This window comes from Daphnia pulicaria, chromosome 4 (genome assembly GCF_021234035.1).
Source record: "Daphnia pulicaria isolate SC F1-1A chromosome 4, SC_F0-13Bv2, whole genome shotgun sequence".
Lineage (NCBI taxonomy): Eukaryota > Metazoa > Arthropoda > Branchiopoda > Diplostraca > Daphniidae > Daphnia > Daphnia pulicaria.
In genome coordinates this window covers 15,731,808-15,747,788 of record NC_060916.1, presented here as the reverse complement: position 1 = coordinate 15,747,788, position 15,981 = coordinate 15,731,808, and the positions used below count along the sequence as shown (strand labels likewise).

The following is a 15,981-nucleotide window of genomic DNA, read 5'->3' as shown; positions in this document are numbered from 1 at the left end:
TCATTTCACTCGCAATTGCCAATGATAAAGTAGAAAACATATCTTACCGCTGTGGTAGACTCAGACTAGTAGGAACAGGTTCCAGAAGCAACTCTTACAACCTGTAAAATGTATCAGTACAAAATCTTTAATACAAATCACCATTAAATAATCGATAATAATACTATACCATTCATCGACGTTGTTTAGAAAGCGCGGCCACAGTTTTTTGTGTGTCAAGATACGCAATTTTTTCTTACTAAGATTGTTGTAGTAATAGTTTCAAAATAACATCAAGAGAGCCTAAAAATTTAGAAAAAACGCGTTACTTGGTGGTGCAAAATGTTTCAACTGGACTTACTTTACCGTCATCAATTTCTTCGGCACCAAACACCAGGAGAAACAATGGCATCTTACAATGTGAGCAGATGCGTAGTGCTTGAACTAATGTTTATTGGGATCTCGAAATAAATGTACTCATGCAGTAAATAGCTTAGGTTTAAAATTATCACCAAATATCCAGCCGAAACCGAAGAATGAAATAGATTTTGAAAGAAAATTCCAAGATATTTCAGGGAAATAAAGAAAAACGATGAAAAATAATCAACGTAAAGTCTTCCCACGTTGGTGGTCGTCATTATATCCGCGTGGTATTATTTTTAATTTAGGTATAAATTAATCCAAGGCACGAACGCCGACACTCTGGTTTTGAGGCCATTGGAAGCGCAGTCTGTAGACAACAGACAAGTGTCATCAACACCTTTCGCTATTTGATTCTCAGCCAAAACTGCATGTCTTATTCAAATGCTTACCTTTGGTGTAGCTGTTGATTCCAACCAAAGTCCAGGTTCCCGTCGACGATAGAACAACTACTGGACCGCCGACATCACCCTATAGAATTAAGCAACAGATTTGTTTTAGCACATTGCAAAGTGAATTTGACTGTGGAGAGAGATAGTTCAGTGGTAGACTTACTGTGCATGTGAATTTGCCAGGAGTACTAACACAGATATTTGTGTCTATGACGTATTGTCCAATTGATGAATCCATCCTACACTCGTCATTACCCGAAATCGAAACCTTGGCTTGTTGCAGGAAGGGATTTAAAGCGGCTCTAAATGTAGCCGGCAGAGTGTTTTTGCCACTTATAACAACTACACCACCCATACCAATACTAAAACCCTCGTTAGCATCAGGTGCAGGAGCAGGGGTAGTAGTAGTAGGGGTAGTAGTAGTAGTAGTAGGGGTAGTAGTAGTAGTAGTAGGGGTAGTAGTAGTAGTAGGGGTAGTAGTAGTAGTAGGGGTAGTAGTAGTAGTAGGGGTAGTAGTAGTAGTAGGGGTAGTAGTAGTAGTAGGGGTAGTAGTAGTAGTAGGGGTAGTAGTAGTAGTAGGGGTAGTAGTAGTAGTAGTAGGGGTAGTAGTAGTAGTAGGGGTAGTAGTAGTAGTAGGGGTAGTAGTAGTAGTAGGGGTAGTAGTAGTAGTAGGGGTAGTAGTAGTAGTAGTAGGGGTAGTAGTAGTAGTAGTAGGGGTAGTAGTAGGGGCCGCAACCCCAAGAGGAGCGGGAGGGGGAGCAAGAGGAGCAGGAGCAACACCCAGTCCACCAGGAGGAACACCTGGAGCAACACCTGGAGCAACACCTGGAACCACAGCATCAGTACCACCCCATCCCAAAATGATGGCATCTTGGTCGACATAACTGTTGATATCTGTACTGGCCGTTGGCAAACAAGCAGGTGCAACAGTTCTGGATAAAACCACGGGCGAGTCCAATGTTATGATGGCGATATCATTGGCCTAAACAAAACAAAATCGATCAATCAAGTACCAAAAAGAGTTCTGTTCAATTATAGCAACTTACATAGGTGATGGCATTATATTTGCTGTGAAGGACAACTTTGCTGATTCTCCTCGTCATTTGGATGTCTGACAGGTCAGATGCATACAGCCCAATTAATACGGTCACAGACGACATGTCAGCCGAAGACATTCTGTAATACACGCAAGAAAAATTAGTCTAAATCAATCAAGGAAATGTAAATAAACGTCCAAAAACCCCATTACTTTTCCAGGCACTGGGCCGCCGTTAGGACTTTGGTTTCACTAATCAAAGTTCCAGCACAAAATATGCCACCAGCTTTTTTCAGGGCTACCTATGAACAAGTGAATTAAATGTGATAGCGCTATTAAGTATTTGACGAGTATCAACAACAAACGCACACAATTCTGATCATTCATAAAAATCAACTCACTACAAAAGGCCAGACGTTCTTTTTTGTGTTGGTTCCACCTGCAATCTTGTCGGTGATCCCGAGCCTTGTTTTGGGCATGGTGGCCGGTCCACGGCCGCACTGAATCGCTTGTTTTACTGCCAGCTGCCTACCAGGATCGCCAGATTCCCTATTTGACGCGACATCTACAGGAGCAATTAGACTTGGATGTCCGTATGAATAAGTTTGCCAATTGTAAAACGGTAGATGCTGCCGTAGCATTGGGTAAGGAGAAAATGAAGATGGAACCCGGACGATGAATCCTGGATTGATAATTCCGCCGTGAAAGTTTTTGTTGTGATAGGCAGGAGCATAGCCCACACCGTCAACTGAATTCAAACAAATAAAAAAAAAAATCAAATTCAGTCAAACATTCCTGAATTATAAGACGAAAATTAATTTTGAATACAATCAAGGATGATGGCATCATCTGTATGTGAGACGCGAGGAAGGATGAAACTAAACGCCGGGCTGCAGTAGCTCACGACCGCCAATAAGATGACGAATTTTGAAAAACCTTTGGGAGCACCCACCATTTTCCTAAAACGATAATCAATTAATATTAGAATTGGAATCAAAAGAAAATAAATATGTCAAGAGCGTAGATTAGAGTAAAGACCTCATAGCTGTAGCATGAATATACGTAAGAAAGAAAATAGATAACAAATGAAAGAGCAACTTACCCTACTATTGTTGGCCGTGTAGTGTAACTCGTGTTGACGCTTCCACTGCAACGACTCATTTGAAACGTCCTGCCCCAACGTTCTTCGCTTTTATCCGGAGATTAGAGGACCTTTCGTAATGCCTTCCCTTTACTGGAAACGAAAACAAAGAAAAAATAAAATAATTTGCAAAACTGAATCATGCCCTTATTTGGTGGAAAACAAAACCTGAATTTATTGCTAATGCAAGGTGTCACACAGAGGGCAAGGAAGTCGGTTCTTCTTACGTCGGCCAGTGAACTATCAGGATTCCCCGCGTTGTCGAATTCTGACTTTTTTCGCTGTCGGATAGTCTCAACCTTCACCGTGAGCAGAATGCAAATGACTCGCATGGTGGGTCTCAGTCTGTACTTTCAATTTGGAGGTTGATTGGGTGTCGCCTTCGTGTTGTTGAAATTTGCCGTTTGGTTCAAGTGGGATTTTTGTTTTCATCTTTCTGTTGAAGGTCGTAGTGTTTACTTTTCAATTTTCGTTCAAACACAAAACACGTTCCAATGTCAACTCGATCAATTATCACCAACATGTCTCGATACCTTCGTTTTTTAATCCAATCCAAAAGATGGTTCGTATTTGACCGTGAATCGCCATTTGATTTCAGAAAGGGTATAACAGCTGCCAACTGAATGAACAGAAAAACAAATTATCAAATGGAAAATTTAACTATCAGCTATCTATAACAAACTATAAGACGCAAGGGTTCTTAATTGATTTATTAAGACCTGATTAAGACTATTAGGGAAGTAGAGTAACACAAAACCTTACTGTAAACCTTACCATACATACCATAGTATCACCCCAAAAAACAATTTAAAGGAACACAATAATCAAATATACTAAATGGTTGATTACATTGCCAATTACATTTCCTTATATAAATGAGAAGTTTAGTTTAAAGCGGCAGTCATCCTTCATTTCCTAACCCTGCCTCCTAGTCTAAAAGAACCATCATCTGATTCACAACAGAAAAAAAATTAAACATTGCTCGAAAAATAACTCCATATCCAATTAATGATTTGGATGCTTGATATGTGAATTGGATATTGCAACTGAATTGTTGTTTTGACTTTCCAGGCATGGTTTATAATTGTAGGTAGCATAATCACAAGAGCATTCTCAAATTAAAATCATCAAGTATGCATATTCTGGTATCTACTTGCTGATCTGATGTTACAAGCATAGCTCACGATAATTTTCTTCATTCCCAATTAAATTATTGCCAACAAAAAGTACTTCCAACACTTTGTCCAACCCTGAAATGGAAAAAAATATATGCTACAGGGACGCACGAGACAAAGTTCGAGAGTAATGGTAATTAGAATATTTCAAGGTTAAGCAAAATAGTGCTTACAAAAAACCTGGAAAGGGCGTTGGATAATTCTGCAACGAAACCGGAACCTTTCTGAAATCTTTCCCAATGGACGTGAGTATCACATTTAGCATTATGCCGAACACGTCTTCGGCCACGTTAAAACTGGTTTTCTCTAATAAGACAAATTCAATACTTGCAGCACATAATTGTTGCCACGGCAGTAGTCTGATGTCACGGTGTTCACCTGCTGATATCACCTTTGACGACGTGGCGCCTTCAGCCTTTCAACGAAACCAGCTGGTTTGGAATAAATATCGATAATTTAAAATTACGATTCCAATGAAAAAGGAGGAAGTCGAGCAAAAAGTCGTGCGCGGTTTACGCCGATGCGCACCAGCGGCCGATAGCAGAACTAGTCTACGCTTGACACCATTTGTAGGCCCAATCCTTTGTTCGACAAGCAGACGGTTCTCGAACGAAGGACTTAAGATTGTTGCCAAGGTAACCACACCACCATTTGGTCTTTTTCTCGTTTGAATTGTTTGTTCCTTTGTCTCTTTTTGTGAAATGAAAATGGACTATAAACTTGTGCTTTATGGTGCGTAGCTTTAATATTAGTCAGCAAAACCAAAAGTAATTCACTACAATAACTACAATGAAGAACTCGAATCTCACAATGTGGTTTTCATTATTTCATTTGCTCGTCGTTGTTATCCTTGCGGTTGATTTTCATTTCATGTATGTGTTAATCCACGCCCTCAACGCCGACACTCGAGTTTTAAGGCCAGGGGAAGCGCAGTCATCTATCAAATAAGACAATTATAACTTAAACTGGTGCTTCTTATTTGATTTAGAGACACTTACCCTTGGTGTAGCTGTTGATTCCGACTTGAGTCCAAACACCTGGCGAGGACAAGACAACTACTGGACCCCCAATGTCCTTCTGTAATCGAGTTCAATTTTTGTTTGAGCGCCCGTAGGAAAGTGAATTAAGATTACTGAGGTGGAATCACCGACTTACTGTGCACGTGAATTTGGTAGTTGAAGTCACGCAGATAGACGCGTCGGAAACATATTGTCCAATGGCTGGATCCATCCTACATTCGGAATTGGACGAAATTGAAACTGTGCCTTGTTGAAGGACGGCGTTATCAGGTTCTGTAATTGAGCAAATAAAATGTTTATTGACGGTTAATCAACAAAAAGATGGCGATCATTTCTTACTATCCCACCCCAAAATAACAGCTGATTGGTCCGCGTATTGGTCTGGGTCTGAGCTGGCCGGTGGCAAACAAACGGGTGTAATAGTCCTGGTAAATGTCACAGGTGCGTCCAACGTTATGATGGCTATATCATTGGTCTATAATTAAAATTGAATTGAAATAAATAATAAAGTGTTCCATTCTGTCTTATTTGCTTACATAGTTGGCAGCATTGAAATTGTTGTGAAGAACAGCTTTATTGATTCTTCTCGTCAATGGGGCGTCTAACGGCAGCACGGAATGCAATCCAACCGATACAGTCAATAACGACATGTAATGCAAAGGCATTCTTGTGACGAGAAACGTGAGAAAAACGTTAAGAGCCATGAAAAAGTAAATAAATGTCCGAGATTATGCATTACCGTTCCAGGCACTGAGCCGCCAATAGAACTTTGGTGTCGCTTATTAAAGTTCCACCACAATACATGACCCCTTCAAGTAACAGAGCTACCTATCGTCGAATGCAGGTGTAGTTAAAAAGGAAATGATAATACGAAAGGCGATTCAATTGATGATTAAAATTAATCAACTCACCATGAAAGGCCAAGCATTCTTCTTGGCATTGATCCCGCCAGCGATCCTTTCGCTTATCGATGCCCTTGTGGTGGGAAAAGTGGTAGGCCCACGGCCACACGCTGGAGCGACACTTTGTTTTAGGTCTACCTCTTCTACCGCCTGCTGCTCATCGACTTGTGATAATTGTCTACTGCTGAACCAGGCATCTTCAAATGCAATGGGACTAGGATGTCCGAATGAATAGGACCATCCACTGGGCTGCTGTTGCTGCTGGCGAAACGTCATTGGGTGAGGATTGAAGGATGGCACCTGGACGAATGCTGGATCGGCAATTTGGTCATTCAACGACTTGGCTTGACTTGAGGGAGCAGACTCTACATCGGCAACTGAATTCAAACCATACAGTACGATAATAATATAAATTAAGAAGGTAATAAGAGGAAATAACTAATTTGACATACAATTGATGATGATGGCATCTTTTGTACGAGAGACGCGAGGGAGGAAGGCGAAACTGGACGCCAGGCCGCAGCAGCTCAGCAGAGACACGACCGCCAATAAGACGACAGCGGTTGAAAAACCTTTTTGATGGTGGTCCATAATTCTCCTAAATCAGATTACGTTGCAAAAGATTATTCAATTTTGAACATTCAAATGAGAAACAAAATTACCTCAAAACTGATGGGTTCAGCAATGAAATGTTGTCGATCTATTCAATTTAAAATTTGTTGATTTGGCAGAGGTGGTGTTGTTTCAACTTGGACGACACTTGTGATTCACGTTCGAGTTGGGCTTCCTTTTTTATTGCAGGATGGAAAACGCTCAAGAAAAACCAGACCCTTCTTATTCAATATTCATGTCTCCATAAACTGCGTTGAATTAAGCCACCGCCCTTAAAAGTATACGAAAAAGGAAAGGGATTAATAGAAATCCAATGTCAGTGGTACTGGTTTGCGATGCCACGCAGACAGGAAAGAATCGCGCTTTGTAAAATAAAACATCGGTTAATCAACCCACCAAATTCCCCGTGTTGTAAAACTACGTGACTAAATTTTAGCTCTTCTCTCGAGCTTGGCCGCGAGCGGAATGCAAATCAGCTTGGTGGCCTTCTATACTCTTCATTAAGGGGTTGATTCGGATCTCCTTTTCCTGCTGTTCAAACTCGTTCTTTGGTTTTGAATTTGCACAATATTTTGTTATAGGTCTTGGTGACTTTTCGTTTGGACAACGCAAAAATGTGAATCGTTCTGCCATCAGTTCACCTTCATTCCGTTATGATGTTGTTGAACAGCCATCAGGCCACCCAATATCCGACTACACTACACCGATGAGACGGCACAAATGAATTGGTACAACGGGTAAACACGTAGGATCTCTTTTCAAAGTTGGATGGATTTGGTTGAATATGACCAAAAGAATAAGGAAGGAAGGACGAATTTCGGACGACAACGACTCGGCTTAGAATTTCTACAAACAACTGCAAAGAAGAGAAGATTTACCTGAGTATATTAAGACGCATGTTATTTCCTTTCGAGTAGATATTGAATGAATGGCACAATTCGAATCCGTCCACATCAGCTTACATTTAGGCTATGATCCTATTGTCAGCGGCTTCCGGTGAGGATTTCTCATTGACGGGTATTCTTCCAGCATCCGATGTTCCACTTTCCAGCGTCAATTGCTGGTGATGGGCATTTTCATTTCACTAGGTGACAAATCAGAAGTCAGTTGGTTCCAAGTTCATTTTAAATCAATAGATTCTGCTGCTATTATTGTACTGTAAGTAAAGAGGCAATATCCATTGCCATCATGAAAATCATAGTGTTATTTATTACTTCAAATTTGATTACGCTAAGGAAAGCGAGAAATGTATTACCGTGATTTGGGTTTTCTATTCGGATTACGACGAGAAAAATGGTGGTACCGGTTATTAATGAGCCGCACGCACGTAGTCTACTATATAGAACTGCAAGGACCTGTCAAAATGAAACCGCCGATTATTTGAATTGAACGGAAATGTCTTGTATATAGACACTTACCTGTGGTGTAGTAGCTGTTGATTCCGACTATACTGGACCGCCGATGATGTCGCTCTTTAATTAAACGTCACTTTATTCCCGTACCACTGCCGCAGCGGAGGTCGGCAGTTTTCTATTTGTCTTGATTCGGTAATACAAGGTCGTCTGGTGACTTTCCATTTCAAGCCATTTTGAACGAATAGTCATTTCGACATCACTCCGATGTTACCGGTTTTTCATCACCAATCGAAAAGACGAATCAAACTATCCAACTGCGCGCATAAAGTCACAGCATATTCTTTGAACGACTAATCGACAGTCAAATTTCAGAGGTGTTCCTGCAATTGAATCGAAATTTTCAAAAATTAATGAAAATCAACGAAATCTGAAAACATGAAAACTTTTGTTAAAAACTCGTTTTTACCTCGAAGAGACACAAATGGATTGAATTTCTGGGAATAACAAGCCCCGACAAACACTCGGGTGAGGCGATTCGTCACTGGCAATAACTTGTCGCTTGTCGACCAGCAAAGATTAACTTAAAGGCAAAGCGAATCCAATCCACAAACTAACAAACGAATATCCGGGTGTGTGTTCTGTTACCTAATTGAGCATACAGCGACACAAACGGCCACGTCAAACTGGTTCCCATCATTCGATCAGATAAGGCGCCCATGTGTCAGTCCTAATTCACTGCCGGCCGGCATGTATTTTCATTCGGACAAGCGGAGCGTGATGGGCTTTTATTCGAGACGTTTTTCACTTTGCTGACGTATTACTCTGGCGAGCCCACCGCTGCCTATAATTCTTTATGGATTCGACGACTGCTGATGGCGGGACGGCCTTGAAGGGCGGAGCTGATGGAGGAGGAGCCAGACTTGCGGTTGGCCCAGCGCCAAATGACCTGGCGGCGAAGATGGACGAGTGGCTGTCACAGCTACCGCCCAGACTGCCATGGGTCGGTTCACATACACAAAAGAGATGAAATTATGAAAACAAACAATATAAACGTAAGCAAACATACACGTCGAAATCGAATTTTAGCTAATTATTCATGTCAACAAAGTTGAAAAAACTGATGCTAATCAACTAAACAAATGAAAAGGACATGTTGTCGATTTCGGATGGCTGCACTCGGTGTAGTGACCATCGACATCCCATAGCGATCCACTTTGAACATAACACAAATTGCGTCATTCCGACACTAGTCCAATTCTATATTGCTACCGGTTTTGCAATAAGAAAGGGTGCTGCAGTGGAATTGAATTATAAATAGCTAAAATTCAGCACAGTTTAAAATAACAAGACTTTACCCTGAATAAAAAAGGGTTGCTTTTAACTCTCCATTAACTAAGAAACTCTAAAATGGATTGAATTTCTGGCAATAATCCACGACATTAACTCAAACTTGTCGACTTTTCTCATTCAAAGGGGTGCATCGACACGAACAGTATCTTGACAAAGCGAATGCCATGCTAAAATGAGAAAATGGATATTCACCTTGATGTGCGTGAAGACGAAAAAGCAGGAAGATTTTTTGACGTCGTGAATATAAAACAACGCTGAATCACCATATCTTGTCCATACTGCAATGTAACCGCCAAACTAACGTAGTTGAGGCACCCTTTTCCTAGTTGAGCACTTCAGCATTCTGACTAGAACAGCGAACAGCTATTCAGCTAAGGTGTCAGTCGTACATGTTGGTGGCAGTGACCTATCTTCTTCGATATTGCTGTTTTGTTGCACGGAATAACTAAAAGGTTTCGACAAAACCAAACATAAACAGAAGAGATGAAATGCAGGTAAAGGTAAGAAAACGTAAAGGTCAACACTGAATACAAGCCAATTACTAGACAGAGACCATACATTACTGACCTTACTTTACACATCTGCGTAAACTGTCGAGTAAGTTCATCGGTAACCGGAAGATCATTGACTCATTGGCCGAAAGGCTGGGCCAACGACCGGCAGTTGAATCCAAATCTGAAGACATGCCGTGTAGTGAGTCCAGTCTATAACGACCTTCCTCTTTCGTCAACTAATCTAAGATAATAAATAAAACAATACAAAAAATGCAAACCAGACACACAAATGGAAACCACATCCACATCGTCCAGAGGCGTCACGAAGAAAGAAACTGACTTAAGTCGACAAGTATTAGAACTTTCCCGCCATTTACAAGGATTGGATTACACAGCGGCCATCTTGGATTCATTTTCTTACCCTGCCTCCCGAAGCCGATTCAAAACAATGTTGTCAGGTTAATACGTATTAGCTCACAGTTAATTAGTTATTACATACAAAATAGCTGCGCGCAAGCAGAGTAATAGATAATATTATCTTTTACAAGGACAGGAAAATAATAATAAGAGTAGTTTTATTTTTATTTTCGTTTAACTGCCTTTTACGAAACATTTGCTGAACTAGATTGGCTTGGACATCTAGCACATTCATCCAGAATAATTTTAAAAATTGAATCAACAGACGAATAAGCTGGTATTTGCTTGCTTGTGCTAATGTTTATTCAGAATTTTTTAAATAACATGGCTCGAAATAATTAATGCTACTTAGCCAAAACCGAATGAAACGAAACTATATAACTAAAAAAAGAAGAGTTCAAATTTCATGATCGTGTCGTTCCGTGTTGGTCGTCGTTGTCCTTGTTGTTCATTTTTATTACATGTATTGGTCAATCCAGGTCCTGAACGAACCCACTTGGGTTTTAAGGCCACCAGCGGCGCAATCTGTCAAAAACAAGCGAAACCGCTGGATATTTGATTTTTACCAAATGATTTAGAATGAAAAACGTACCCTTGGTGTAGCTGTTGATTCCGATGACGGTCCAGGTGCCTGGTGTCGGGAGGGTGACTACTGGGCCGCCAACGTCAACCTATAATTGAACCACATGTTATAAAGTGTGAACTTGCCTAGGCTGGAAGACGAATGTTTACGTACCGCGCATGTGAATGGAGTGCCAGTAGTGGTACAGGTAGTGCTGGCCGAAACATATTTACCAAAGATCGTATCCGCCCTGCACTCGTCGTTGGACGAAATCGCAGTCTTGGCTTGTTTCAGATTTCCGGTGGCTGTTCCGTCTGAAATCGAACAAAGAAAAACCCAGTTGCATCATATAATCAATAATTGATATAATGAGATGGTCATTTCTAGTTACCAGCCGCTCCCCATCCCAAAATAATGGCATCTACACCGACGAATTGGTCGGCTTCGGTACTGGCCGCTGGCAAACAAGCGGTGGCAACAGTCCTGGATAAAACCACGGGGGTGTCCAATGTTATGATGGCGATATCATTGGCCTAAACAAAACAAAATCGATCAATCAAATACCAAAAAGAGTTCCGTTCAATTATAGCAACTTACATAGGTGAAGGCGTTGTATCGGGCGTGAAGAACCACTCTGCTGATCCTCCTCGTCATCGGGAGGTCGGATAGATCAGCTGCGTGAAAGCCAACCAATACGGTCACAGTCGACAATTCATACATAGACATTCTTGACGTGTAGGAGAAAAAAGAAAGACAAACAATTTACTAAACGAGGTAATTTCATTGAATATAGGACAATCATTATTACTTTTCCAGGCACTGGGCCGCCAGTAGAACTATAGTGTCACTCAACAAAGTCCCGCTGCAAAATATACCTTTGTCGGTTTTCAGGGCAACCTATTACATTTTAAATGATTCAATTATGTAAAGTGTCATCTAATCTATACCTGGATCAAAACTATAAACATGAATCAATCATGAACTCACAATGAAAGGCCAAGCACCCTTTTTGGCATCAGCTCCACCAATGACCCTTTCGGTAGCCAAGTCCCTAGCAGCGGGCATAATGGCCGGTCCAGTGCCGCACTTTGGCGCTGTTTGTTTCACCGTCAGCGGATCGTCAAGGTATTCCTTATATTCGCCATCAATCTGCTTGGCAGACGGAGAAATGAAGCTAGGAAAACCGAATGGCATGGGCCATCCGTAAACTGATGGCAGCGGAACGAATCCTGGATTGGCAAATTGGCCGTACAACGTCTTGCCGTAAGAGGTGGGAGCATAGCCCACACCGGCAACTGAATTCAAACAATAGACATGTAACGTTAGATTCAGATAAAACTTAAAAAAGATGATAAGAAATGATTTGATTTACAATCGATAATGACGGCATCTTTTGTACGGGAGACGCGGGGAAGGAATGCGAAACTGGATGCCGGACTGCAGCTGCTCAACAGAGTCACGACCGCCAATAAGACGACGGTCGATAAACCTTTTTGATTGCCCAACATTCTCCTAAATCAAATTAAGTTAAGAAACATTCAATCAATTTAATTCATTCATTCCAATCACAGTATTCTCAACATTTATTTAGTGTTTTCATTATAACATTTTATTTCTAATATAAAAGTGATGGTAGTTCAAGTTGAGTTACAATGGACTAGAATTCAACTTAATTGTTTCTAAATAAAACTAAAAATCTCAACATAATTTATTTGATTTACCGATCCTTGCAGATGATGGTGGTGATGGTTCAACTTGGACGAGAAGTGTGATTCACTGTGGAGCTGGGCTCCCTTTTTATTGCGGGATTGCGGACGTTCAAGAAGCACCCCAGACACTTAAATTATTCGTATACTGCATAACCTGCCTTGAATTGAGCCACCGCCCTTTGCCAATAACAAAAAAAAAAAAAGGAAAGAGAAGAATTAATGTGATTGCAACATTTCAAAATTGTTGCTGATGCTCGTTGACACACGGAAGATAATCTCAACCGCTCTTCACCGGTTAGTCAACCCAATATCGGATTCCCCGCCTTGTTCAATTGCAACTTTTGTCATTTCTCCTATAACCTTCGTTCACCCTCGTCGTGAGCAGAATGCAAATCAACTTGTTGGCCTTCTATACTCTTCATTCGGAAGTTGATTAGGGCGTCGCTCTTTGGCAGTTGCTGCTGTTCAAGTCTGTACGAGCTCTGCAATTCCCCAACTGATGTCTCGATTACTTTTCACTCTCCCAATTTGGGTTTCTTATCATTCAGTTGAAATTTGAATAAAATTAATGCACAAAGCAGATAAATCTTCTCTAATAAAACAATTACATTTTATTGTAATTGATTAGTTATAACTGAATCAATTCCAGGGGATGATTAAGGATTTTTTCCTATTGATCCTATTGTTCCGTTACAACAAGAGAAAAGGAGTTGCTGATTTCAATCAAAAGTTCGTACGTCTCATAGATATTATTCAATCACGATTTGAATTATTGAATGGATCGACTCATGTGACTGTCGCCTTCACACCTTGGAGTACAGAAACGTGAGCTGTGAAAACAGCGCCTAAATATTTCAATTTTAGTTAGTCCATCAAATTGAAGTGACCGATAATCACGTAGGATTTAAAAAAAATTTGAATAAAATTTAAAAGAATAAAATGTGAAATACAAATATTTCTAAGAATAATCGTCGACGCAATTGGGCGGTAAAATCTTGTTTCACAACTTGTTCTGGTTTCCAAGTTCAATGGTTTGTCTACGTGTTAAAAAATCCCTTGACAATGAGAATGCACTGAATAAATTAACAATCGAACGTGCAAAGACGAAAAAGGACTGACTGGACTCAACATGGACCGAATACATACATAATTCTCAGATGAAAAAGTCAATGCGACGTACTCGCACACGCCTCGATTGTTGCTATGGGGCCGATGGATCTCAGCACATGACATAATCTAATAGTTAGTAAGTTAGTTGACGACTAATCTTTTCTTCTCTTTCGACAGCAATTCTCAATCAGGATCGTATTACATTCAATTTGTTCAATCATTCCTGCAACCGTAAACCGACAGTCAAGTCAATCGGACATTTGGGAAAAATTGATTCAGGTCGATTAAAGGTGAGCGGCGTTATTACAACCGACGCAAACGGTGAAATCAAAAATCTTTCTCTACTCATCGCAATCGTGATTCTATTTAAGGATGGTAACTAAGATATCAAATCATTTCCAACCTACTTCTAATGGGTTCAGCCTGTGTTCAGCCTTCTTCTAGCCTGTTCAGTTAGTGACAACTGTACTCCCATCCTATCCGAGACCCGGCTGAATATGGGAGGAGCTTGTGATGCAACACCTGACAGGTTCACAGCTCCGCCATCGGCAAATAATATTTAATTCCCTTTTTTTGTTTTTTCTTTCGTCGCAACGGTCACCCGTCTTCCAGGAACTTGTTCATCCAGCAGCTACAGCTGAGAAATAAAATAAAATCAAACAAATGAAATAAAAAAAGCAATATCGGGAAAACAGAACCTGCATATCTTTCATTAGGCATATCTACACAGGCTTAAGATATCTTTCAACGCCCATTTTGACTTTCGAATTGTCGAATGGCAATCGACGCTTGAGCAAAGGGATTCCCCGCAATTTGAAAGCACCGCCCGAGACATTGGAAACCTTTTTTCTTTCGACGCCATTCCTCTGCCCTTATCGCAGACTGACTGCAGAGCATCGGACTTGAGCGCAACGGTTCCTTTACTTTAGTCCTGAAATTGAAATTCAAGGTGGCCATGGCCAGTCGTCGCGTTTCACAAACAATTTTAAGCGATTCGACGTAACAGCAGCAGTGTCAGTTGGATATCGAGCAGGTATTAACAAGAGTAAGGGCTATTAAAAGACAATTAAACGATTAACGTCAGTTTCTCGAATTTTAAAAAAAGAAAATTCCAACTAACCAAACTGGTAGGTGAACGTTTCAATTTTTACAGATGATGCTGCACAAACAGTGCAGTAGTACGGAGGGTAATGATGGAAAACAAAATTGACGAGACACTTGCTGACCTTCAAACTTAAAATAACCGAAAACGGCAACTGGATTGCAACGCAAATCTCGCCCGAGGTATCGAACATAATCAACTTGCTGGTTGAGAAAAATTGCGTGCTTCGACACAACAAATGGTCAAACAGATAAGATGCCCTTCACCCCCTTCACCAGGTAGCAGCCAAACATCTTTTTTGTTTTCTCACTTTTCACAAAGTCACCTCCTGTCGTACATACGAATCTATGCAACCGGTTTTCCATTAAAAGAGGAAGACGTTCGTCGCCCTGAAGAAATCACTGATAACATCACGAATAATATAATAAAATTGAGTCCAATCCAATTGGAAATATTTTTATTAATAATCATCTATTATTTAGCTAGGATCGCATTGTTGGTTTCGACTTGAATTCTCTTTCGCGATTTCTTATCCTACCACATTAACTCTTCTTCCATTGTTCCTCCTCTTGGCTGCAATAAACAAACGGGGCTATCGGAAATGCCCAAATGGTCATTTTTTAAACCAGACATGTTGGGTCGTAGGCGCCATATTAGGTCATCACCATAAATACAAATATGAGCATCACTTGACATTCACAGCGCGCTTTTGTGATGTTACTACGGGACACCAGGTACTTGCTTAACAATTAGAATTGAACTAAAAAAATGTTGGTTCTTACTGAAATTGTGTGGGGATGCAAGTTGACATTTGATATCATCCGTACTGACGTCTCGTTGACTGGCTGGGATTCACTCATCTCCGCCGTCCATTAGCTCCTGACGACCTGACTTATATGAAAAGAAGATAAGTCTGCCCATACCCGCAGGATCGTTCATGGCATCTGGTAAAGAATTCTTCTTGAATAAAACAAACAAGTTAAACACTGAAATTTCTCCTATACCTTGAAGGACAAATCCACAATGGATCCTTGTGTTGCATCTTCGATCCTGATACAGGATCGGCACTCTTCGTCCTCAGTAGCTCAAAATTTGGCCCAACATTCACGGGAACGACACCGACGATTCTTTGTGGAAACACGAGTGGGAGAAGCACGGCACCTGTGCTGCCCTTGATCCCAAATTTGGTTCAGAGGAACTCTATTT

The 15,981-nt window shown here is 40.7% G+C and overlaps 3 protein-coding genes and 1 long non-coding RNA gene across 5 annotated transcripts in view; all 4 read right to left on the bottom strand.

Moving 5' to 3' along the window:
- LOC124338267 (chymotrypsin-like elastase family member 2A) overlaps positions 1-9,019 on the bottom strand; it is a 53,092-nt gene extending 44,073 nt beyond the window's left edge. The window contains exons 1-5 of the mRNA XM_046792371.1: positions 8,498-9,019; positions 8,095-8,411; positions 7,932-8,031; positions 7,555-7,832; positions 6,802-6,947 (exon numbers count right to left, since the gene is read on the bottom strand). The gene's annotated coding sequence lies outside the window, so the exon portion shown is untranslated. The remainder of the gene's footprint in view (positions 1-6,801; positions 6,948-7,554; positions 7,833-7,931; positions 8,032-8,094; positions 8,412-8,497) is intronic.
- On the bottom strand, positions 413-1,268 carry LOC124338354 (chymotrypsinogen B-like). The gene is made up of 3 exons (XM_046792499.1): positions 955-1,268; positions 792-870; positions 413-709 (listed from the first exon to the last, which is right to left on the bottom strand). The coding sequence occupies exons 1-3, from the start codon at positions 1,144-1,146 to the stop codon at positions 639-641; spliced, it is 342 nt and encodes a 113-aa protein (XP_046648455.1). The 5' UTR covers positions 1,147-1,268; the 3' UTR covers positions 413-638.
- Positions 4,870-15,646, bottom strand: LOC124338275 (brachyurin-like). Of its 2 annotated transcripts, XM_046792394.1 has the most exons (11): positions 15,558-15,646; positions 12,577-12,740; positions 12,344-12,369; positions 6,517-6,636; positions 6,074-6,441; positions 5,902-5,990; positions 5,699-5,828; positions 5,502-5,637; positions 5,299-5,435; positions 5,142-5,220; positions 4,870-5,080 (listed from the first exon to the last, which is right to left on the bottom strand). In XM_046792394.1, exons 3-11 carry the CDS (start codon positions 12,360-12,362, stop codon positions 5,007-5,009), a joined length of 1,152 nt encoding a protein of 383 aa, XP_046648350.1. In that variant the 5' UTR covers positions 12,363-12,369; positions 12,577-12,740; positions 15,558-15,646; the 3' UTR covers positions 4,870-5,006. The 2 variants fall into 2 exon arrangements, with proteins under 2 accessions (XP_046648350.1, XP_046648352.1); XM_046792396.1 differs by lacking the exons at positions 4,870-5,080; positions 5,142-5,220; positions 5,299-5,435; ... (3 more) ...; positions 6,074-6,441; positions 6,517-6,636 and adding exons at positions 10,573-10,817; positions 10,885-10,963; positions 11,029-11,168; ... (2 more) ...; positions 11,663-11,751; positions 11,842-12,149 and having other exon boundaries at positions 12,227-12,369.
- Positions 9,672-10,283, bottom strand: LOC124338411. Its single transcript, XR_006917804.1, has 2 exons — positions 9,949-10,283; positions 9,672-9,826 (listed from the first exon to the last, which is right to left on the bottom strand). It is a non-coding gene; the product is annotated as an uncharacterized LOC124338411 (long non-coding RNA).
- Positions 15,647-15,981: the final 335 nt, after the last annotated feature.

Bases quoted from the DNA above. Each gene is read 5' to 3' on its own strand.
- LOC124338354 (XM_046792499.1), bottom strand. From the start codon at position 1,146: ATGGGTGGTGTAGTTGTTATAAGTGGCAAAAACACTCTGCCGGCTACA. The intron at 871-954 runs GTAAGTCTACCA...TTAATTCTATAG, and splicing joins CTGGCAAATTCACATGCACA to GGTGATGTCGGCGGTCCAGT. The intron at 710-791 runs GTAAGCATTTGA...TGTTGTCTACAG, and splicing joins AATCAACAGCTACACCAAAG to ACTGCGCTTCCAATGGCCTC.
- LOC124338275 (XM_046792394.1), bottom strand. The intron at 5,436-5,501 runs GTAAGAAATGAT...GCTCAATTACAG, and splicing joins TGTTATTTTGGGGTGGGATA to AACCTGATAACGCCGTCCTT. The intron at 5,081-5,141 runs GTAAGTGTCTCT...CTTATTTGATAG, and splicing joins AATCAACAGCTACACCAAGG to ATGACTGCGCTTCCCCTGGC.